This window comes from Carassius gibelio, chromosome A22 (assembly GCF_023724105.1).
Source record: "Carassius gibelio isolate Cgi1373 ecotype wild population from Czech Republic chromosome A22, carGib1.2-hapl.c, whole genome shotgun sequence".
NCBI classification, from domain to species: domain Eukaryota; kingdom Metazoa; phylum Chordata; class Actinopteri; order Cypriniformes; family Cyprinidae; genus Carassius; species Carassius gibelio.
Window position 1 is genome coordinate 21,468,172 of NC_068392.1, and position 26,489 is coordinate 21,494,660.

General features: G+C 37.4%; 1 protein-coding gene across 5 annotated transcripts in view; it reads left to right on the top strand.

Annotated features, from left to right (window-relative positions):
• Window positions 1–320: 320 nt before the first annotated feature.
• LOC127942734 (zinc finger CCCH domain-containing protein 13-like) overlaps window positions 321–26,489 on the top strand; it is a 44,503-nt gene continuing 18,334 nt past the window's right edge. For all 5 annotated transcript variants that reach the window (XM_052538655.1, XM_052538658.1, XM_052538659.1 and 2 more), the window contains exons 1-5: window positions 321–572; window positions 4,720–4,827; window positions 4,951–5,035; window positions 6,912–7,078; window positions 12,834–12,950. In XM_052538655.1, coding sequence (XP_052394615.1) covers window positions 360–572; window positions 4,720–4,827; window positions 4,951–5,035; window positions 6,912–7,078; window positions 12,834–12,950 — 690 coding nt within the window. In that variant the 5' untranslated portion in view covers window positions 321–359. The remainder of the gene's footprint in view (window positions 573–4,719; window positions 4,828–4,950; window positions 5,036–6,911; window positions 7,079–12,833; window positions 12,951–26,489) is intronic.

The window sequence follows — 26,489 nt, forward strand, 5'->3', positions numbered from 1 at the left end:
GTAAAACAGTGATTCTTTCCAAATTCCCTTTAAAACCTTAAATTATTCCTTTTTGAGCTAAACTGACCTGTTTCCCTTACAATTAATAATAATGATTGTTAAGTTATCTGTAACATGGATGATGAACTTAGAGATGAGGGAGGCAAGACAAACAAAACCTCAATGTCATGGTGAATTCTGCTAATAGTTAGAGTGACATGACATTTCTCATATCTCTCTTTTATATTTGTTTTGGATGTCATTTACATTGGCAAGTACCTCACTAAACTATTTGCTTATTTCCCCTTGCACTGAATATTATAAAGGTCGGGACAAGTGAGGAGAACTTTTACTTGGTTGAAGATTTAGGTTTCGTTTCCATGTGCAGCATGAGAAAGCTGGTAATATTAGCCACTTTGGTCTCGGCTCTACACGCAGCCAGCTTCCCAACAGACACTGATGTGGTATATAAGTGCCAAGAAGATCAGGACAACATTGCTACTTTAGCAGCTGAGCAGTTCATTAATGATCATCACCACCATGGATACAAATTCAAATTAGTTTCACTGGACAGTCGCAGTGCAGATGAGAAGGTGAGGTTTTGCATAATAGGTATTAGTATGTAGCATTTATAGGTAAAACATTTTTTGTACATTTTGATTGCTGCTGAAATAATAATTAAAAATCTTTAATATCATAAAAATATTTGTTTAAATGCACTTTTATCATTTTATCATTCTCTAAATTATTTATTATTAAACAACCATTTTATAGCCAATATAAAAAGATATACATCACAATATATTTAAATATGTAGGAAAATTAGCAGAGGAGCAGGCAATCTTTGGGACATACTACTTCATCATAATTGTGCATCTTTAATGGACCATTCCTTTGCTTAGATATGTGCATCCTGTCACGATTTAAACCAGGGGTCTAGCTAGTTCAGGTGGGTTTCATCAGGGTTGGAGCTAAACTATTCAGGACTCCGGCTCTCCAGTGCAGAGTTGGAGATCCCTTGAATTGTCCTGTCAAATTTGTCTTTATAAAAGTTCACAATGTTGTTACATATGAAATATAACATGGACAACATAAAAACATTTTTTCATCAGGTTAGATATTGATTATTTAACCTGATCACTCAAACACGTTTTTCTACCTGTCCACCGGTCTCGCATATCCACTATGTTTTTAGTTTTTTTATTACATTTTTATTTGTATTTGTAGTTCTAATTGAATCTTCATCCAACGTGCAATGAGTTCTTGGAAATATTTACCATTAGAGTGTGCACAGACCTTTGAATTCCTACCGGAAGTAGTAAACCATCCGGGTACCTTTGGAATACTCATTTCAACATACTTTGATTTGGGAGACTCTGATTCTAATTTCTAATACTTTATAGGATGGATAATATAGAATGTAATATGACTTGGGACACAGCAAAACATATCATCCAAATCATGGCACGGCAAGGCATCTGTGATGAAGCAGACCAATGAGCGTTTGGTTTCACTGCTGTAAAAGCTTCCAAAAATTAGTTACTTTTGAACTTAACAAGTGCATCAGTGTGGGCTTTTTGAGCTTAAGGCCAAAGTATAAAAAGGCAACCCTCTAAGCAATGTTGCCTGGCAATGTTGCAGTCAACTGGCAACCAGGTGAGACACAGGGCCCATAACCGATCTAAAGTATCTAAGGTCATTCTTTATGGAAAAGTACTCAAGCAACATCACTCGGAAACATTACTCAAAAAGTTGCCCCACCTTTAGAAATGGAACAACAACAAAACAGCAGAGACTGCAAAAATAACACATCGCTGCATTGACAAGCATTTGTCTGAGAGGATTATGAGATAGCACCTGTATAGCATAGTTTAAAATAGATTCTCTCATTGTCTGTCTTGATCATACGTTTTCCAGTTCTTCAGCATCTGCCAAAGACAAAGACTATTATTCAAGATAAGTCCTATAATATCATCAGCTTCCTAATTTCTCACCTGCTTGCTCTCCTGAGCTCTGCCATCTGCATTAACAAACTGTGAATCATAGTACCAGTGTTGTCTTCTTCTGTTCGCTGACAAAGAAGATGAAGATTGCTGAATAAAGACTTTAATTTTAATTTAATTATGAAGGTTTAAATGACAGCTTATGAATAAAATGGATTATTTTTGTGATATCATGTAGCAATTTTAGTGTATTTTATGGTTTTACAGTCACAGCATGACAGAAAATACGCCTTTTGTGACCCATGTTAAAAAAATGACATAAGAAATGATTAAGTAATTGCAGAAATGTATATTTATTTTAAGGTATTAAGTTGATGATACACAGGGAAACTTTTGGAGCAATGTTGCTGGCCAATGTTGCTGTGAGATGTTGCTAGAGAGATGACAATTTCTCATTAAGAATGAGAAACAAATTTCAATCAGGATACTTCTGATCGGATGTGAGCTCTGTGTCTCACCTGGTTGCCTGTGGACATTGCCCAGCAAAATTTGTTTATTGTTCATCCTTGATTAGTCTCCCTAGATGAATCTTAATAAAGGGATATTTCCCCAAAAAATCTAAATTAGGTCATTAATAATTCACCCTCATGTCGTTCCAAACCAGTGAGACCTCCGTTTATCTTTGGAACACAGTTTAAGATATTTTAAATTTAGTCCGAGAGCTCTCAGCCCCTCCATTGAAGCTGTGTGTACGGTCTACTGTCCATGTCCAGAAAGGTAAGAAAAACATCATCAAAGTAGTCCATGTGACATCAGAGGGTCAGTTAGAATTTTTTAAAGCATCGAAAATACATTTTGGTCCAAAATAGCAAAAACTATGACATTATTCAGCATTGTCTTCTCTTCCGTGTCTGTTAGGAGAGAAGTTTGTGATATCTGGTTCGCGAACTAATCATTCGATGTAACCGGATCTTTTTGAACCAGTTCACCAAATTGAACTGACAACAGGATTTGGCATCTGCCCACACTGCCAAAAGCACCAAAAGTTGGTTGAATGAACATGGTTTGCACTGAATTTATTTAACCCTTAACCTGCATCCCGACACGGGGGTACTGAACTCCCCTTGTTTGTACTTGTCAATATTTATGAATGGATTAAATGAAACGGGACAAATTTAATCTTGATGCCTCAAGCATCGACGACAGATCGCTGTTTTCCCATGGAAAGCTTATAAAGAATGTATTTGCTACATTTTTGTAAGCAGTACACAACAAAACATTAAGAATAAATACATTCCATATTCGTCGTAATAATGAGTCATAAACGCATCCACAGCTGTATATCTCGGTTTAGTTAGAAAGGTAAGGGTCCACTGAATGAAATCTCATGGAGCATGTTCAGTCAAACAAAGCAATAACGTTGTGATATGGATTATAATTCCTTTGTTTACGTTTCAGTACTTCATGGAAATAATTGTTTGTTTCCATTATGGAATAACTCACGCTCAGAAAACTGTGTCTTGGTAGTAAAAAAACACAGCATTATTTATTATTTAATGCGTACAGTGTCACAATCAGAATGCGACTATCCACAAAAAAAGTGTAAGACAGGTGGAAGATTGTTTATATGAATTCCGGCGCTCTCTCATGACGACTCGTGATGCATGCTGTGACGCACCTGTCATCTGATGGAGGTGGACCTTAGCGATCGCCTTAGTCTCAGAATAATGGTTGCAGGAATCTCATTTTTCATGGTATCTTCTTCAGATTTGAAATAAAATCAATGTGGTAAAAAAAATGGTAACACTTTAGAATAGGTAAAACCTATTAGTTGCCTATTAGCATGCATATTACTAGAATATTAGCTGTATATTAGTGCTAATTTAGAACATATTAATGCCTTATTCTACTTGACCTTATTCTACATCCCTAATCTTACCCAATACCTAAACCTAACAACTAACAACCTTACTAACTATTAATAAGCAGCAAATTAATAATTTATTGAGAGAAATGGCGTAGTTAATAGTTAACCAGTGTTACCGATTATAAAGTGTTACCAAAAAAATGTCAAGGCACTTCAGTGTCTATAACTTTTAATATTTCCAAGCATTTTCAACTCTGATTAATAAAAAGTAAAGCCCAAAGAGTCTTCTTTCCATAGACACCAAAATTATGCGTGTTACACACATAATAAGTTAGGGCATATAGTGGGGGGTCCTATAATGGGGGGTGCTGGCTAACAGGTTAATACACAAGTTTTTAGTTGAATTACTGAAATGAACTTTTCCAAAACATTCTAATTTATTGAGATGCACCTGTAGTTATATAGTAAAGCTGCACCCCTACAGATCAGTCTAGATTTTACCAGTAGCTCATTAGGGGTTATAAATTAAGCACGCTTTTCTGATTAGATTCAAGGACACTGATTGACTACCTTTTGTCATGTCTTGAATATATTTCTATTTTATGTCATGTGTTGATTATGAATATAATTTGCAAAAATGATTTTCTATATCATAAACCTATACATTTCTATAATTTATCATTATAATTTTGTGCGTGTGGCTCAGGGAGGGTGGTAACCTATTGCCTTCTACTGTTCAGCCATCACTGATCATTTGTTTTTTGTTACTTTTCAATAAACTCTAAATCCACATCAGTGTCTTTCTGTGGCTGTTCTACATACGGTGTAAAAAAGTGATTTCAAATACAGAAAACAAGATATGTTTAAAAAAAATAAAAAAAAAACTTATTATAATGTGCAAATGCTACAAATTATCTTGTTTTTGTGCAGACCGATCTTTGTGAGGTCATCTTCAGAATAACACTAGAAGAAACTGAATGCCACATTGTGAATCCCAAACCTTTAGATCAGTGTAACACTAGAATGGAAGCAGAGACGGTGAGCTGAAAATCACATTTCTTCCAAACTCTAATTTCAGAAAACTGCTATTTCCACTCCCAAGAGAGTGACTTTTGTTAGTTGTGCATCCAATTAACAGCCTTTTTCCTGTCTCCCTTAAAGAAAGTGACAGCAAAATGTAATGTGACCGTGTTAAGTTTTGAGGGAAAAGCAGTTGTGGCGTGCTTCATCTGTGACACCAAACCAGGTGCTGTAAACAATTCTCTCTCTCTCTCTCTCTCTCTCTCTCTCTCTCTCTCTCTCTCTCTCTCTCTCTCTCTATATATATATATATATATATATATATATATATATAAAATTAGACGCTCGACTTGTATAGCCATTCAAAGAACTTATAGTAATGTTTAAGGTCACTTTGTCTGAGTACAGAAAAGATCATTCATATCCTATAAATACAGTATTGTTCAAAATAATAGCAGTACAATGTGACTAACCAGAATAATCAAGGTTTTTCGTATATTTTTTTATTGCTACGTGGCAAACAAGTTACCAGTAGGTTCAGTAGATTCTCAGAAAACAAATGAGACCCAGCATTCATGATATGCACGCTCTTAAGGCTGTGCAATTGGGCAATTAGTTGAATTAGTTGAAAGGGGTGTGTTCAAAAAAATAGCAGTGTGGCATTCAATCACTGAGGTCATCAATTTTGTGAAGAAACAGGTGTGAATCAGGTGGCCCCTATTTAAGGATGAAGCCAACACTTGTTGAACATGCATTTGAAAGCTGAGGAAAATGGGTCGTTCAAGACATTGTTCAGAAGAACAGCGTACTTTGATTAAAAAGTTGATTAGAGAGGGGAAAACCTATAAAGAGGTGCAAAAAATGATAGGCTGTTCAGCTAAAATGATCTCCAATGCCTTAAAATGGAGAGCAAAACCAGAGAGACGTGGAAGAAAATGGAAGACAACCATCAAAATGGATAGAAGAATAACCAGAATGGCAAAGGCTCAGCCTATGATCACCTCCAGGATGATCAAAGACAGTCTGGAGTTACCTGTAAGTACTGTGACAGTTAGAAGACGTCTGTGTGAAGCTAATCTATTTTCAAGAATCCCCCGCAAAGTCCCTCTGTTAAAAAAAAGGCATGTGCAGAAGAGGTTACAATTTGCCAAAGAACACATCAACTGGCCTAAAGAGAAATGGAGGAACATTTTGTGGACTGATGAGAGTAAAATTGTTCTTTTTGGGTCCAAGGGCCACAGGCAGTTTGTGAGACGACCCCCAAACTCTGAATTCAAGCCACAGTACACAGTGAAGACAGTGAAGCATGGAGGTGCAAGCATCATGATATGGGCATGTTTCTCCTACTATGGTGTTGGGCCTATTTATCGCATACCAGGGATCATGGATCAGTTTGCATATGTTAAAATACTTGAAGAGGTCATGTTGCCCTATGCTGAAGAGGACATGCCCTTGAAATGGTTGTTTCAACAAGACAATGACCCAAAACACACTAGTAAACGGGCAAAGTCTTGGTTCCAAACCAACAAAATTAATGTTATGGAGTGGCCAGCCCAATCTCCAGACCTTAATCCAATTGAGAACTTGTGGGGTGATATCAAAAATGCTGTTTCTGAAGCAAAACCAAGAAATGTGAATGAATTGTGGAATGTTGTTAAAGAATCATGGAGTGGAATAACAGCTGAGAGGTGCCACAAGTTGGTTGACTCCATGCCACACAGATGTCAAGCAGTTTTAAAAAACTGTGGTCATACAACTAAATATTAGTTTAGTGATTCACAGGATTGCTAAATGCTAGAAAAATTTTTTTTTGTACAAAATAGTTTTGAGTTTGTACAGTCAAAGGTAGACACTGCTATTTTTTTGAACACACCCCTTTCAACTAATTGCCCAATTGCACAGCCTTAAGAGCGTGCATATCATGAATGCTGGGTCTTGTTTGTTTTCTGACAATCTACTGAACCTACTGGTAACTTGTTTGCCACGTAGCAATAAAAAATATACTAAAAACCTTGATTATTCTGGTTAGTCACATTGTACTGCTATTATTTTGAACAATACTGTACGATTCACAGTGTATTTTGCTCCTGTTTTTGTCCCAGATTCACATGAAATACTTTTGACAAAATGCCCTGACTGCCCCAGTCTACTGCCATTAAATGACCCAAATGGTCTAGAGACTGTGAAAACGGCCCTGCAGAAATTCAACAAAGAATCTAATCACAAGTCATACTTTAAACTGTTGGAAGTGGGAAGGATCAGCACACAGGTAAAGTCTCTCAAACTTAAATATGTTATGCAGATACATAACCGGAAATGTTGCTTGTGACACAAGCTTGTTACACATGTCATTTTGCTCCAAAGTTTTATTTATATAGCGATTTAAACAAAATACATTGCGTCAAAGCAACTGAACAAGATTCGTTAGGAAAACAGTGTGTCAATAATGCAAAATGATAGTTAAAAGCAATTCATCATTGAATTCAGTGATGTCATCTCTGTTCAGTTAAATAGTGTCTTTGCATTTATTTGCAATCAAGTCAACGATATCGCTGTAGATGAAGTGACCCCAACTTAGCAAGCCAGAGGCGACAGTGGCAAGGAACCGAAACTCCATCGGTGACAGAATGGAGAAAAAAACCTTGGGAGAAACAAGGCTCAGTTGGGGGGCCAGTTCTCCTCTGACCAGACGAAACCAGTAGTTCAATTCCAGGCTGCAGAAAACTCAGAATTGTGCAGAAGAATCATCTGTTTCCTGGAGTCTTGTCCCGGTGGTCCTCTGAGACAAGGTCTTTACAGGGGATCTGTATCTGGGGCACTAGTTGTCCTGGTCTCCGCTGTCTTTCAGGGCAGTAGAGGTCCTTTCTAGGTGCTGATACACCATCTGGTCTGGATACGTACTGGATCTGGGTGACTGCAGTGACCCTCTGATCTGGATACAGGTGGCTACGGTGACCTCGGAATAAGAGAGAAACAGACAAATATTAGCATATATGCCATTCTTCTAATGATGTAGCAAGTACATAGGGTGTTATGGGAAGTGTTTCCGTTTCCGGTTTACCTAATTAATGCAGCCTAAAAATCCTTTAACGGATTTGGATAATAAAAGCATATTAGTATGTTTTGTGTAAGCCAGGTTAAAGAGATGGGTCTTTAATCTAGATTTAAACTGCAAGAGTGTGTCTGCCTCCCGAACAATGTAAGGTAGTTTATTCCAGAGTTTAGGCGCCAAATAGGAAAAGGATCTGCCGAGTTTTGAGAACGTAGCGGACGTAGAGGATTATAATGTAAAAGGAGCTCATTCAAATACTGAGGTGCTAAACCATTCAGGGCTTTGTAATTAATACGCAATATTTTAAAATCTATATGATGTTTGATAGGGAGCCAGTGCAGTGTTGACAGGACCGGGCTAATATGGTCATACTTCCTGGTTCTAGTAAGAACTCTTGCTGCTGCATTTTGGACTAGCTGTAGTTTGTTTACTAAGCGTACAGAACAACCACCCAATAAAGCATTACAATAATCTAACCTTGAGGTCATAAATGCATGGATTAACATTTCTGCATTTGACATTGAGAGCATAGGCCGTAATTTAGATATATTTTTGAGATGGAAAAATGCAGTTTTACAAATGCTAGAAACGTGGCTTTCTAAGGAAAGTTTGCGATCAAATAGTACACCTAGGTTCCTAACTGATGACGAAGAATTGACAGAGCAAACATCAAGTCTTAGACAGTGTTCTAGGTTATTACAAGCAGAGTTTTAGGTCCTATAATTAACACCTCTGTTTTTTCTGAATTTAGCAGTAAGGAATTACTCGTCATCCAGTTTTTTATATCGATTATGCATTCCATTAGTTTTTCAAATTGGTGTGTTTCACTGGGCCTTGAAGAAATATAGAGCTGAGTATCATCAGCATAACAGTGAAAGCTAACACCATGTTTCCTGATGATATCTCCCAAGGGTAACATATAAAGCGTGAAGAGTAGCGGCCCTAGTACTGAGCCTTGAAGTACTCCAAATTGCACTTGGGATCGATATGATACATCTTCATTCACTGCTACGAACTGATGGCGGTCATATAAGTATGATTTAAACCATGCACTTCCATTAATGCCAGCAAAGTGTTCTAGTCTATGCAAAAGAATGTTGTGGTCAATTGTGTCAAAAGCAGCACAAAGATCCAATAAAACTAATAGAGAGATACACCCACGATCAGATGATAAGAGCAGATCATTTTTAACTCTAAGGAGAGCAGTCTCAGTACTATGATACGGTCTAAATCCTGACTGGAAATCCTCACATATACCATTTTTCTCTAAGAAGGAATATAATTGTGAGGATACCACCTTTTCTAGTATCTTGGACAGAAAAGGAAGATTCGAGATTGGTCTATAATGAACTAGTTCTTTGGGGTCAAGTTATGTTTTTTTGATGAGAGGCTTAATAACTGCCAGTTTGAAGGTTTTGGGGACATATCCTAATGACAATGAGGAATTAATAATGGTCAGAAGAGGATCTATGACTTCTGGAAGTACCTCTTTTAGGAGCTTAGATGGTATAGGGTCTAACATACATGTTGTTGGTTTAGATAATTTAACAAGTTTATACAATTCTTCCTCTCCTATAGTAGAGAATGAGTGGAACTGTTCCTCAGGGGGTCTATAGTGCACTGTCTGATGTGATACTGTAGCTGACGGCTGAATGGTTGCAATTTTATCTCTAATAGTATCGATTTTAGAAGTAAAGTAGTTCATAAAGTCATTACTGCTGTGGTGTTGGGAAATGTCAACACTTGTCAGCCTAACTATTTCCCTGCATTTATCACATGTGAATCCCTCATCACCGACAGAGATAGATAAACTGTACATGTGACAAGGGGCGCAAATAACAATAGCAGGAGAAGCCATTACTCACTGTGCTTGACAGATCATTACCACAGTTGTTTGATGAACTTGTAAAAACTGGAGAGAGAGAGAGGAGAGGAGAGGAGAAAAAAAACAGTGATAGATACAAATTGAAATGCAAATGACATGCTAACTAGTGCTAATGTGATGCAGGTGCACTGCATACACAGATTTAAATTAAAAGTGAACGATCAAAATTAATTTGATAAGATTGATCGATAGTATCAAAAATATGTTGTGAATTAAGTTATATTTGATCACTTTAAACAACAGAGAGTGATACTAAGTTAAAGATTCTAGAGGGAGAGAGAAAAAAAGCTACGATTACAAGCAGCAGCATGGCCAGCAGGAAGCAGAAAAAAACTGTCCAACAGCGACACCTGCAGGTAGGAGGTTCACTACACATGGTCAAAGCCTTGACATACTCGAGGCAAAGTTATTTTTTTGTTCTTTGCTTAGGTCAGTGATCCTCAAATATGGCTTGTGAGATCCACTTTCCTGCAGAGATTAGCTCTGACCCTAATCAAACAAACCAGATTCAAGGATCACTTAGGTAAAAGAAGTTGGAAATACATGAGCAGCGGTTTAGGGTTTACTGTGATTATCCCCGCACCACCCATGCTGCAGCATTCAGATCAATATGTAAATATATGCTTCATGCTTTTCTCTCAGTAACAAAGTAAATACACACAACCTGTGGCAACAAAAGCTGACTCAAAACATCTTGGCCAAAAAGTTGAGTTTGAACACTCTGGAAAGATTACAGGCAACTGACAAGTAGAACATTTGTTCTGAAAATAACATTCAAGTATGTTCAGTTGAATAGAATATGCTTGCTTTGCATCTGAGCAGATATTTAAAAAAAGAATACGTCACACCTCTGTTTATCAATTTGCACTGGCTTCCAATAGCTGCTAGCGTAAAATCCAAAGCATTGATGTTTACCTACAAAACTACCTCTGGCTCTGCACCCCTTTACTTAAATTTGTTACTTCAGACTTATGTGCCCTCTAGAAGCTTGCGTTGTGAAAGTGAAAATCACTTGATTGTGCCATCCCAAAGAAGCACAAAGTCACTTTTATGGACTTTTAAATTAAATTATATAAAAAAAAAAAAATAATAATATATATATATATATATATATATATATATATATATATATATATATATATATATATATATATATATATGTATGTGTGTGTGTGTGTGTGTGTTGATAGGGAGCCAGTGCAGTGTTGACAGGACCAGGCTAATATGGTCATACTTCCTGGTTCTAATAAGAACTGTAGCTGCTGCATTTTGGACTAGCTGTCGTTTGTTTACTAAGCGTGCAGAACAACCTCAGTATTTGAATGAGCTCCTTTTACATTATAATCCTCTTTGTCCGCTATGTTCTCAAAACTCAGGCAATTTCATAATACTTAGAATATCAAAATCAACTGCGGGCGGCAGATCCTCCACATAGAAAGGACCTCTACATCCCTGAAAGACAGCAGAGACCAGGGGCCTGTTCTTCGTACGTCGCTTATTACATCCGAGATCAAATGACACATCCAAGATGATATCATCGTGCTAATCCTGATCCGGCTAATTGGGTTCTTCGAACACACCTGTTGTGTATGATTAGTATAGCTGGATTGAGTTATGTGACATAATTGTGCGTTCATGTGTTGTCTTAAAAGGGGATATGTATCGATACTCGAAACCATGATCAGCAGTGCAGCGATTGGCTGGTGGCAAGACGGCAATGTAATGACGTCATATAATTTAAAACAACACTTTAATAAATTAATAAATTTATGGACTTTAATAAGGAAACAGCCAAGCAAACAAAACTACATAAATGTGATAATAGATACATGAGACAGATAATAGATACATGTTTTTATTTTATTAGATTTTTTTTCATTATTCCCAATTATTTAGATTCGCAATTTATAATAGTTGTGCAGTCTTTACATTTTTATTTCAATGTAGAAATTATCTATTCATTTCATTTTATATTTGGACAGATTTGTTACGTGACAGCATTAGTGAAAGTTTCTAAAGGGTCAATATCATGATATCTGCATCTCCTGCGCTCCATCAAGCCACTCTTATAATAGCAGTCATCACTCAAAATAATGCACGACTCTATTATTTGTATAACATGTGTGTAAGAATCTAATACAATTATGAAGTAATAATTTTATGGCAAATAAATATTTCAGTGAGTAAAACTGGCTGTGTCTATAGTAGGCTGTTATGGACTACACAGCATTTTTATATTATTTTTAAATAATTTTTTTAATGATTATTATTTTAAATTATTGTCCCTGGATCAGTACGATACTCTTGTAATAAAGTAGCGGTGGTAGCAGGCATATTTTGAGTATCAGTTCTGGTTGAAAAGAAGCGATCTAATCCTGTTTACATGAAATAAGCCTGCTCCCGAGCAGGTTTAAGCTAACGGACCTGTTGCCATGACAGCAGCTCCGGGATGAGCTTCGAAGAACCAAATGATCCAAGATCATGCCAAATCGTCAACATTCAAATCCAGCTAACTGAGTTAGCGACGTACGAAGAACGGGCCCCAGGGCCCCAGATACAGATCCCCTGTTGATGTTGATGATCTCAGATGACCACCAGGACAATACCACAGGAAACAGATGATTCTTCTGCACAATCTGACTTTGCTGCAGCCTGGAATTGAACTGCTGGTTTCTTTTGGTCAGAGGAGATTTGCTTTGGTCAGTTGCTTTGACGCAATGTATTTTGTTTAAAGCGCTATATAAATAAAGGTGACTTGATTTGACTATTCTATCTGTTTTGTTTTTATTTATTATATTATTTAAAAGCCCATGCTACATGTACTGTGTTAACCTAACTGAGACTTGTTATAGCACTAATATTTCATTGTTCTTTTTTTTGTTTTTGATTGCTTCCACTGTCCTCATTTGTAAATTACTTTATTTAAAAGCATCTGATAAATGAATAAATGTAAATGTAAATGTAATATTTCTGCCCTCATACAGCAATTCTGTTTTATCAGACATTACCGTGACATTAAAAAACAACTTTTTAAATACGGTAATTATGTTGTTTGCATATTAACATAATATTTGTCTATTTCTTTAGTGGATGCTTTCAGGTCAAGGCTTCTTTGCGCAGTTCGCCATTACGGAGACAAACTGTCCCAAAACAGTGGAATATCAGAAACAAAAAGCATGCAAGGCTTTGTGTGGAGTTAAAGCTGTAAGTACACATGTTCATTACTTATGTCAGACTATTGGAAAGTAACATCCAATATACACATTGTTTGTTGTAGTACAGAAGTGTTTATTTTATTACACTAAATGTGTCTCTGTATTTCAACAATACCATACATACCATTAAAGGTTGTTTTCTTTATATATTTTTTTTCTTGTGCACTGAACCAGTAATCATCTTAGCATTATGTGCATAACCTGTTTCCCTAATGAGTGAACGAGACGCTGTGCTGTGATGTTGATACTATGTGAACACCTAGAGTGTGACTGGTCTTTGAGGCATGTGTGAACATGGCAATCTTGTTTGATGACGGTTATATAATTTCACTGGCATTCCAGCATAAAGGGCACCGATGGAATGCCAAGGTCACACTAAACTGTCAACATACAAACATTTAGGATACTGCAGTGTTTGTGATATACTGTAAGCAGAGATGTATAAAGTACTAGAGACCCATACTTGAGTAAAAGTACAAGTGCTCTATCAAAAAAGTGACTTGAGTAGAAGTAGAAGTGCTCTTTAAGCACCACACTTAAGTAGAAGTACTAAAGTATTCAACATTTTTTGTACTTAAGTATTGCAAGTAGTCTATTTTAAAATTTACTACTCAAGTACTGAAAGTAAAAGTAGAAGTATTGTGTTATGTAGCTATTAAAGAAAGTAGTCAAAAGTTTGAACATAATGTTTTTACTATTTCAAATGATTAACCTAAAGGACAATAACAATTCCTTTGACTGTAACTTCTTGTAAACAAAAAACGGTTACTAGGGTCAGTTAGCCCAATTTGCAAAATGATGTCATTAATAACTTACCCTCATGTTGTTTCAAACCCGTAAGACATCAGAGGGTCATTTAGAATTTTTTGAAGCATCGAAAATACATTTTGGTCCAAAAATAGCAAAAACTATGACTTTATTCAGCATTGTCTTCTCTTCCGTGTCTGTTGTAAGACAGTTAAAAACAAAGCAGTTTGTGATATCTGGTTCGCGAACGAATCATTCGATGTAACCGGATCTTTTTGAAACAGTTCACCAAATCGAACTGAATCGTTTTAAACAGTTCGCGTCTCCAATACGCATTAATCCACAGATGAATTAAGATGTTAACTTGTTTAATGTGTCTGACACTCCCTCTGAGTTAAAACAAACCAATATCCCGGAGTAATTCATTGACTCAAACAGTACACTGACTGAACTGATGTGAAGAGAGAACTGAAGATGAACACCGAGCCGAGCCAGATAATGACTCGTTCACGAGTCAAGAACCGTTTCTGTCAGACGCGTCCGATTCGTGAACCGAGGAGCTGATGATACTGCGCATGTGTGATTTAGCGTGAAGCAAACCGACACACAGAGCGTCTGGAACCGAACTGTTTTCTTTTGGTGATTGATTCTGAACTGATTCTGTGTTAATGTTATGAGCCCATGTGCAGTCAACGCCAATGACGCCATTGCGTCGAGCGCAAAAGAATCGGTGAACTGTTTTCTTCAACTGGTTTATTGAATCGAACTGTCAGAAAGAACTAACGTTACTGGTCATCCGAAAACCGATGCAACCAGTTCAGTCATTATCTGGCTCGGCTCGGTGTTCATCTCTCTCTTCACAGCAGTTCAGTCAGCACGCGCAGTCTCGCTTGATTCGCTTAATGATGTGCCAGCTTCATCAAATCTGCCATCTACAGTTCTGGCAGTGGTTTGTAATGGAATGATTCGTAACATTATTATAATTGTAACGAGTAACGATGCAGCACATAAAAAAAATATCGGAGTAAAAGTATTAAACTCAGCGAAAATATGTACCGAAGTAAAAGTGGAAGTAGGAGAAAAAAATAATACTCTAGTAAAGTACAGATACCGCCTTTTAGTACTTAAGTACAGTAGTGAAGTAGTTCTACTTCATTACTATACATCTCTGACTGTAAGTGACACACTGCCTAATAAACAGGCCCTCTGGGAAGAAAGACGACATATTCTTGCCAGGCTGCTTCCTCCAGTCAAAGTAATGGATAGGGCAAATGAGAGAAGAATGTTAACATAGATTCATCCATGACTACACAAATTCTAGAGGTATATTGATAACATCTCCTATATTTAATATACTGGAGAGGGTCAGCTCAAACAACCTCTAATGCCAGAACAACCTCTATTTTGGAAAGGGAAGGATTTATGGCCCTTTGCAATTGACCCCTCAGCTACTGTCACTATGTCCAACAACCCATTCCACTCCCACACCACAAATCATGTTCTCACGCAGTAAAAAAATGCATCGTGGAGCATAAGAAGACATTAACAATAGCCTGACAGACAAGGCAGGGCAGTTTACTTCTAATATGAAATAAATATTTTTTAAGAAATTCAAGATACTTAGCTTTTATTGAAAAGTGAAGTCCCATTAAACAAATACCACTATGATGCTTAAATTTTGGAAAAAAAGACAAATTGTATCAGCTCAGGCATTAAGACATAAACACTTATCGTCAAATCCTCAACAGTGGTGACAATAATTCTTCACGCTGCAGTGCATGATGGGAGATTTTACTATGGTGTTACCCAGCATGAAGCATTTTGTGGATTGTCACCATTGTTAAGATTCAAATGTTGGTTTGTGATTTCTGCATTTCTAATTAGAATGAGTCTTCAAATATTTATATGCATTACATAAAGATTTAAAATGAATTAATCTTCCCTTGCATGCTGCTGTTCCACAGGGTTGATTATTCAAAACATATAAATGAAATAGAAAGTTATTTTGGATGTAATCAGGCTGGCACCTGATGATTAATTCATCATATAAAAGCATCTAACAGCTCACTTCACAGCACTGATCTCGGTGCTTTATAACAGCACATGCAGTACTACAGAGAAAGTTCAAACATAGGAGTCTTCTTCTTCTTCTTCTTCTTCTGTTTATTGGCGGGTCATATCGCCACCTACTGGACTACTACACAGGAGTGTGTAAAAGGACGTTGGTAGCTGATACATTAAATCATAAAATCATAAAATAATAGTAAAACCCCCACCCCCCTCAAAAAAAAAAAAAAAAAAAAAAAGAAAATTAACGGTTTATACTACATATATAATTATACCCAGCTAAATTCTTCTACTTAAACCAGTATCATTAAGATACGTAATAAAATACTTGCTTCTTTGTCCCTGCATACCTTGCTCCTGTAAAATATTATGAATGTCATTTTCTGCATCTGAGTCTTTCCACTTCTGTCTTAGTTGATCAAATTTCTTACATCTAAATAATACATGGGTGACATCCTCCAAGACTTTACATTCAGAGCATATTCCATTACTTTTACCTATTAATGATAAAGTGGAATTCAGGCCTGTGTGGCCCAACCTCAATCTGGTTATAATACCTTCTTCATGCCTATTAAGACCCAATGAGGTGATTCTTTTCCCTCCAACACAGTTCTGGTTCCTATAATAGTGTCTGGCATTACTCCCTGAATCCCATTCATCTTGCCATCTTAGTATAATCTGTGATTTAATTAAAGCTTTAGCATCTCCTTTACCCAATGGAATGTGAATTTCTACTTGATCTAAATCCAGAGCTTTTTAGCTAACTTATCAGCAATTTCATTGCCATCTATTCCATAATGGCCTGGAATCCAACAGAACTGCACCGCTAGTCCAAGGCTTATAATATTTAAAAGAATATGCTTTACTTCTAATACCAAATCTTCACGTATAGCATTATCTGTTTTAAAACTTTGTAATACTGCCATAGAGTCAGAACATATAACTGATCTAAGAGGTTTAGTCTCTTCAACCCACCTAAGGGCAGTTATTATTGCAGTCATCTCTATTGAATATACTGATAAATGGTAACTCACTCTATACCCATATCTTTTTTCCAAATTCTGGTATATATATACCAACACCACAATGACCTTTGAGTTCTTTAGAGCCATCTGTGAATATTTTCAAATATCCATAATATGAAGTATTTAAATAACTTAAGCAGGCTTCAGTAAAACTTTGCTTAGTGTGATGTTCACCTTTTCCCGTTAATAAATCAATACTTACCTCTGGAACTGGAAGCAGCCATGGAGGAACACTACTTAAAGCTAATGCTGGGCCATACTTCAACTCTTTTAATCCATAATGATTCACTATATTGTCAATATTCCAACCAAATCCACTGGACTTTTTAGAATATTCCCAACAATCACTAAGTACTGTCAGAGATGGGTTATTGGAACTTCCTTTTAACCTTACCCAATAAGTTAGTGACAATTTCTCATACCTTAAATTAATAGGGGTTTCCTTAGCTTCAACTAATAAAGCACTTGTAGGAGTTGTTTTAAAAGCGCCCAGGGCAATTCTCAAAGCTTTAAACTGCATTCTTTCAATTTTCTTAAAGGATGTCTTACATGCTGAGCTATACATTATACAACCGTAATCAATAGTTGATCTTATCTATGCTTTATATATGTTAATCAGAGACAACCTGTCAGCTCCCCAACTATGCCCAGTGACCATTCTCATAAGGTTAATTACCTTTTTGCACTTTGTTTCAATATATTCAATGTGATATTTCCATGTAAGTTTTGCATCTAACCATATTCCTAGGTACTTAAATTTTTCACTTCTTTCAAGTTGCTGATTATAAAGCATAATTTTATAAGTTTCAGGGACTTTTTTCCTAGTAAAATACACCACCTGTGACTTTGAAATAGAAAATTTAAAACCCCAATCAATTCCCCACTGTTCCAGTACATGAATGTCCTTTTGAATCTTATTATTAACATGTGAAATATTACGTCTTCTTCTCCAAATGACAGCATCATCTGCATATAATAGACCTTCGTTACTATCTCCCAGTTTTTCATATATGTCATTAATCATTATGTTGAACAAGATAGGACTGATAACACTGCCCTGTGGAATCCCATTTTCAACAATAAACTCATCAGACACTGCATCTCCCACTTTGACCCTGATGGAACGTTGAGAGAGAAAGTCAAGTATGTAATTATACATTTTCCCATTAATTCCCAGTTTTCCTAATTTAATCAATAAACCTTCTCTCCACATTGTGTCATAGGCTTTCTCAATATCTAGGAAAACTGCCACCATTACTTCTTTCATTATTAACGACTTTTCAATTTCATTGCATACTTTGACCAGAGCATCTGTTGTTGACTTGCATCTCCGAAATCCAGTTTGATACCCTTTAAGTGGATTTATGTATTCTAGAAAATAATTCAATCGCCCAACTATAATTTTTTCCATTAATTTTCCAAAATGTGAAGTGAGTGCAATAGGCCTATAATTTCCTGGGTCACTTGAGTCTTTACCTGGTTTAGTAAATGGAAGGATTCTTGCCCATTTCCATATGCTTGGTAATTTACCTTCATTCCATACTTTGTTAAACAGATTAAGAACTTTCTCCAATAAATTATCAGGCAATTTTCTAAACATAGCATAACACAGGTTGTCCGTCCCTGGTGCAGAGTATGCAGTATTGCTTAATGCCCTTTTAAGTTCTGACATATTAATTTCAGAATCCATAATAGACATATTAGACACTTTGGTATTTAATATATTCCTATTTATTTTCATTATCTCTTCTTTCCTTTTCTTATACCTCTCCTCCAGGTGGCTACCCTTGTGTATGTCTGCAAAAGCTCTAGCAAGCATATTGGCTTTTTCCATATCTGAGATTGCATGTGTGCCATCTTTAATTAAGACAGAAACCTGGGGAGGCTTAAATTTGCCTATCATCTTCTTAATCATCATCCATACTTTATTTAAAGTGGTCTCTCTTCCTATTGTTGAGCAAAACTGTCTCCATGAATCTTTCTTAGCCTCTTTAATAACCTTCCTGGCTAATGCCTTCTTCCTTTGGTAATTAACAAGATTGTCCATTGTTAATGTTCTACGCAGATTCTTAAAAGCTCTATTCCTGTCCTTGATAGCCTCAGAACACTTATCATTCCACCATGGAACATGGAACATTGGTTTGCTTCTTTTGATTTTGACTAACAGGAATGCTTTGGCTGGCAGCATCCAATATAAAAGAACTGACACTGCTATTTATTTCATCGACTGTTTGATCATTATTAATTGATATACTTTCCCCATTCCCACATCTTTCTACAAACTTCTTCCAGTCTGCTTTTTTAAAATTCCATCTTTGGGGCACACAACTTTGTTCAATCTTAAATTCAGTATCAACTGCACATGTAATTGGGAAGTGATCACTACCCATGCTTGTGCTTTGATCTATTTCCCATTCACATCTACTGGCAATTTTCATATCTACTAGAGTTAAGTCTATACAAGAAGTTTCATTTTTATAAACATTAATTCTAGTACCATAATCATTATTTAAACACACTAACATTCTATCATTCATCATTTCTTCCACTGCCTCACCATTCAAATCTGTCTGTTTACTACCCCATAAACTGTTATGAGCATTGAAGTCCCCACACCAAATCTCTCTGTGGCTTCTCTTAACTATACTTTTTAATAACTCACTATTTAATACTTTACATGGATTATAATAGTTAATGATAGTAAAATTACCACGATCTTTATTAAATATTTCAATTACCACACATTCATGATCCTTGGTATTAATAAACTTATACGGTATTCCTAATTTAATAAATGTCATACACCCTCCTCCTCTGCCTCTTCCTCTATCACATCTAATCGCATTATATCCTTTCAATACAAAATCAAGATGTGGTTTTAACCATGTTTCTTGAATGCATATGACCTCAGGTTTTTCTTTCAGATTATGTATATATCTCTTAAATTCTTGACCATTTGCAATTACACTTCTGGCATTCCATTGAAGAATGAAAAGTACCATGAGGCTTTTAATCACTATTTTGACCCTCATATTTACTATTCAGTATTTCTTGAATCTTACTAGCTTGTGACCTAAATCCTAAGAAGTCATTTGCAATATCCACAATTGCTTTTACCTTATTACTTCCCTGAGGAAGTTCAGTTGCTTTACTGATCACTACACAAATGAAGGCAAGGAAGTCATTTTTCTTGACCAACAATGTTTCTTCTGACATTTTCTTTTTGAATTCACAGCACTCTGAAGGTTGAGAATTAAGTCTGGGCCTACTGACCTGTTGGACTCTCTCGTTTGGATGGATCTTTTGGTTTACTCTGCTTATTGGTTTGCTAGTATTTGCTTCCCGAGATTGCTCTAGTGTATAGGGTGCGACAATTAGGCTACTACCTTTCTTTTCCATTTCAATTTTCTTAACCGCCTCAGCATAGGAAACTTTATAAATAATTTTACATTTCTGTACATCTTTTGCTTCTTTGTGCTTCTCACAACCTCCATAAGCTGCACTATGATTGCCACCACAATTACAACATTTTAATACAGCATCTTGTTCACATTTACCATATAAATGTTCTCCTCCACGTTTTGCACATCTAGTTTTTCCTCGACACTGGCTAGCAGCGTGACCATACCGTTGGCAATTAAAACATCTTAATGGCGGTGGGATATATTCTCTCACGGAGTATGACATGTATCCCATTTGAACCCTGTTGGGTAGTTCTTTTTTTAAGCCTAATAGAATAGACAGGCTTTCTATTTTATCTTTACCTTTTGTCAATCGCTTAGCTTCAACTAAATCATAATCTTTTAAACTTTCCATGATCTCCTCTATTGTAACTGAAGTTGGTATTCCAGATATTACTCCTCTGACCTTAGATGCTGCTCCCGGAATATGTGACGTTACCTTGAGGTTGTTGAGTGTCTTTTTTTTTGAGAATATTACATTGTTGTTCTTTGGAATTTGCAAAGATCAGCATCCTCCCATTTCCCATGAAACGGGCGTGATTAATCTTGCCTATTTCCTTCTCTATTGCTTTCGTGATATGTATTGGATGCAAATCTGCCCCCCCCCTTTTGATCAAACACCAGAATAACTTTCCAAATGTCAGCCTGAGGCCTCAAGGCCCTGTTACCATTTGTTTTGGTCTTTTTCGCCACAACTACGGATTCTATGGAATCCCCTTCACTCTCTGATCTTTGTCGTACATTCTGCTTGTTGCTATTAACAACCTCATCCCAAAACATTTTACCTTCATCAAGCATATTATCTAGGCTTAACGATGTAAAAGATCCACCAGATGTCTCAGCCATTGTCCAATTTACATTCACTGTGAGTAGTTTATTTGATTTTACCGTCGACTTTCAGACTTTCAGACTTTCAAACTTTCAAACTTTCCCGCATTCAGAGTTCCCAGCTCTACGTCCACGAATCTCTTCCGCTCCACCTCTCGACCAACATAGGAGTCAAGGGTCAAGAGCCCAACTGAAGCAAACACTGATCTCCATGATGGTGGCATAATTTTAACCAATAAAACATCAACATCTGTTCCTCATTCATTCTTAATAACAGTAGGTGTTATTCACTAATTCACAATCATCATTTAATTTAATTAGTCACTTTATTCACATTATTTCATTAACTTTAACTGAGGACTTGAGATTTGACTCGATTCTCGTTTGTGACTTGAAAGCAATAACTTGGTTCCTCCTCTGGTGAAATCAGCTGCTGAGTTCATGGGTGGAATAAAAATATTGCAGGACTTCTACATTCTGTCCCCTAGACTTTACACCTCTACACCTTGCTAGTATCGTGTTTAACCTCCTTGTGCCTTAAGAACTGCCTTAATTCTTCCTGACATAGATTAAACAAGGTGTTTGAAACATTCCTCAGAGATTTTAGTTCATATTGACATCATAGTATCATGCAGTTGTTGCAGATTTGTCAGCTGCACATCCATGATGTGAGTGTGCCGAAAAAGTATCCTCCACACCTTTAAACCACCACCACCAGCCTGAACCAGTGAGACAAGGCAGGATGGATCTATGCTTTCATGTTCTTTACCCCATATTCTGACCCTGCCATCTGAATGTCGCAACAGAAATCGAGACTTATCAGATCATGGAAAATTTTTCCAATCTTCTATTGTTGTATTTTGGTGAGCTTGAGCGAATTGTATCCTCTGTTCCCAGCTGCACCCAGTGTGGTTTTCTGTTGCTGTAGCCCATCTGCTTCAGGGTTCAACATATTGTGCATTCAGAGATGGTATTCTGCATACATTGGTTGTAACGAGTGGATATTTGAGTTACATTTCCTTTTCTATCATCTCTAACAAGTCTGCCCATACTTCTCTGACCTCTGTCAGGAACAAGGCATTTTCTTCCACACAACTGCCACTCATTGGATATTTTCTCTTTTTCAGACCATTCTCTGTAAACCCTATAGATGTTAGTGCATGAAATTCCTAGTAATTCTGTCGTCGATGCTTGAGGCTTAGATCTTTGTAATGATACCTAGTTTGTCGAGATTAAATTTGTCCCGTTTCATTTAATCTATTCGTAAACACTGACACGTGCGAGTTTAGGGGCATACAGGACGCCCGCGTTCTGGTGCTAGCTAAAAGGTTAACCTGAGTTATGGGTGATTTTGGGGTGTAATGTGCAATAAACCAATCAGAGTGGCATTTTCCATTCCTTTTAAGAGGCAGTTGCGCTCGTGCCATGGCAGAATTGCTATTTACATGGTGGAATTTGCAAGCACAAAGATAGAATGCATCTCCAGAGATGAAACGGAGCTGCTGCTCGTGCATGAGCAAATAGGTAGACTAATTCTGATACATGCAATGGCTATCCATTATGACATGTAGGCATTTAAATATTCATGTAGCCTACATAATAATAATATTTTGCATTTTTATCTTTTCATTGATACATATATAAAAATGTTCATGTGCTGCTGTGCGTCTCTCTGTGTAATAAGCAATGTGAATGCGCATTGTGGACCCACCCAGAGGAACATTTTCGACTAACGTGCTCTTAACAAAAAAGGCATACAAATATTGCACCATTGACTTTAGACATTAGACCAGGTTTGAGATGGTCTATGGCGCAGTCTATTTTCAGTTCATCAAAATAGCAACACCAACCACAGGCCTGAACACACCTCTTGGACAAATGGGCACACATGCATTTCGGAAAGCTGTTGTATTGAAAAATGCAGCTTGAATCTCTTTTAATTTGTTAGCTATAGTCAATTCTAGTCACCTTTATTTATAAACCCCTTTTAAAGATAAAGACTGTAACAAAGGAACTAATCAAGTTAATTGGTTAACAGATGTTTCGGGAGCAGGGGCAAGCCCCAGGCAATCACCACTTCATATATATCGGGCAACCTCAATACCATACTGTCTTGTTCTCTCGAAGGACAAATGGACTCGCCTGGTCTGTTCGATTCAGTGTCACTGGCGACACTTGAGGATCACCTCTCATTGTCCCGTTTGCAGTCTCTTTCCAAGTGGTCGCGTTTGGTCGCACACATTCCGGGTCTACTCCCAGGCTCATCTCGGGAGGATTCTGAGCTGTTGCCGGTCTCCACCCACTCCGTCAGTGGGATCTGCGGACCGAGATCACCATCATCACCACCACGTGGTGGACGCAGAAATGGAATTCTCACTCCCCTCGCAAGCCGCTTATCTGATGCTTCCTCTGCACTCCTATGGCATGTCTTTTAGAATCCAGAGCCGAGGACAACTGAACCACGGGTCGCCTTCAAAATGCACTTAAACCCAAGTTATCCTCAATAGTGCAGATAACAAACAGTTATTTCAACTATATTCAATATCAATTAAACTTTTGTCATGACAAACTTTGAGCCCTCAGCACTTCCGGCAACTCCTAGGGAGTCACTTGCCTTCACACATGACGTCACATGAATTCTCCACCACTGCATCAAACAGCAGCTCCCACTAGCGGCAGGCAAGACCATTATTAAAACTGCAGCTAACACCGCCACCACCATGGTGGCCCCTCAGGTGTACGATCCCGCAGCTAACCACACCACAACGGCAGTGCCTCAGGTGGATGAGCTCGCGGGTAACAACAACAGCACCCCGGCAGCGCCTCAGGTGGACGAGCTCACAGCTAACAACAGCACCATCACGGCAGCGCCTCAGGCTGACGAGCCTGCAGCTAAAAGCACCACCACAGCAGTGTTTCAGGCAGACGATCCCGCAAAAAACAACAGCACCAACACAGCAGCACCTGAGGCAGACGAGCCCGCAGCTAACCACACCACCACGGCAGCTCCTTAGGTGGAAGGGCCCACAGCTAACAGCAGTGCCACAGGTGGACGATCCCGCAGCACCGCTAACTTATACAGGCTAGATCAGTCAGTGCGAATGCACTGTCCTATGCGCATGTCTAAGACCACTGACTGCACTCTCTACTCACCCCCCCCTTCCCCTCCCATATTCTCTCATCCTCTACCCCCCTTCCCCACTCTAAGACATCCTTTCATCCCAACATCCATTCTTCCACCATTCCTTCATCTCTTCCCACCTCCCTCTACCTCCTCCCTCCTCCAATATCCTCTCATCCTCGACCCCCCAACTCAAACACATCCTTTCATCTCCAACATCTATTCTTCCACCTTTTTTTCAGCCATTTTCAGGGTTGCCTCTCGTCTAACTGCAGGCACCTCCACACATGCGCATTATGTGACGGAGCCATGTGAGAAACTCCTGCTCTCATAACCCTATGACACCAGCAGACTGACTTGCAAAGCACCTCCGCACTCCTATCAAGAACCTGATATAGTTGTCAGGCCACTAGCAGAAGAGGCTGAATTAAATCAACTTATGTGAGCGTCTCCTCGACACTCGCATTCCAACCATTAACCATATGATCACAACCACAGAATACTCATTCACTTAGCAAGCCACGGAGCTTGGCTGGCCAAAGCCGATTCCAATAATGCAAAGTCTTGCCTATCCATCAAGAATCCGGTGAGGCTTCTGGGTGCCATTAATTCATTGTGAGCCACATTCGATTGCAGAAGCAGCCCTGAGATGTTAGTCTTTCTTTCCGAAGCTACAATGGATTCTTACTAACAACCACAGTCTCCTTACGTTCTTCACATTCTGGAAGACTTCAGATAGTTGCACCTTCAACTGCACCTCCATAATGAGGATATCCACACCAGTCTATATTTTCACTTTCACTGATGATTTAATTATCATAATTATAAGAAGCAAAGACTTAAACTACTTCAGTTGGTGTGCATTGAATTTATTTAATACACAAGTTTCACAATTTGAGTTGAATTACTGAAATAAAGTAACTTTTCCACGACATTCTAATTTATTGATATGCACATATGCACATATGCATATATATATATATATATATATATATATATATATATATATATATATATGACAGATAGTCAGCTATTTGAATTTAACATTTGCACCAAAAATCTGAGCTTTCCTCCCTTCTAATCTTCAGTTCCTCGCTCATAAGCTCCCTTACCTTGGTTGGTTCATTCAGTAGCATTTGTGAACCACACTTAGCGCTCCCGTGAAAGTGATGTAGATTGTGATGAAATCCGAAATCCAAAAACCAAAAAAAAACACACTTTCATACCCTGGAAACAGGCTCTATGGAGAAACTTTTGTGTCTTTTTATGCAATCAAACATAACGTGTTTAAGAGGAAAACTAATTATATTGTAATTTAAAAAAAATAAAAAGTTACAAATTGTTTATCTGAAATCAAACTTTACAATACGCTACCTCCAAAAACGTTACACACATACTTGTATGGCCAAAATGATCTCTTCTCCCCATGTCTGCCATATGATCCTTACATGCAGACTTTAGCTCATGCAGTATATATAACTTTCTCATGCACTTAAACTTCACAAGTACATTATATAGAACTTTTTGAATATAAATAATATTAAAATACTAAATTTTGGAACTACTGGCTGTCAGTTCCACACCATCATCACAACCGAATGGAGTAGTGAGGAGAGAAAAGGCAAACCAAGGAACAAAAGACATACAAAGGACAGAAGAATAGAAACATAAGGAACTGGGAATAGAACAAAACAAAACAAAATGATCCCAACCAATGATAGGTTCCTGCATACTATGTGTGTAATTATGTCTATGTATATGTATTTCAAATGAACCCCAGTTATCTAAAGGAAAGATTTAATAAAACTTCACCAGTGCCTGGACTCATCTGCTACCTGAACTCCTGCAGTTACTGGCCAAAATAACAAACTAACATAAATTATGTTAAAGAATCCTATCCCTTGGGGCTGTGAATCAGTAAGCAGGTGGTGATTTTTTTTGGGTTTGTGTTTTATAAGTGGTGCAATGTATGAAATATCCTATTCTACTCTATATTTCCAATTATTTTAATAACTTGTAATCATCTCTTATCAATGTCAATTTAATTGATTCCTGAAATGGAAGAAGAGAAATCATTAAACATCACTCCTTGTTACCCAGTCTTTAAAAGTAATGGATAAACATTGCTCAATTTCAGGCCATAAGCTATCACTATCATTTTGTTCATTCACTAATTAAGTTTTACCTTGTGACCAATGATACCATCTATCTGTTCCTACACCCTTTCCTTTAAGGCACACACTTGTATTTGTTGTTAAAAGTATCTTGTATGGTCCTCC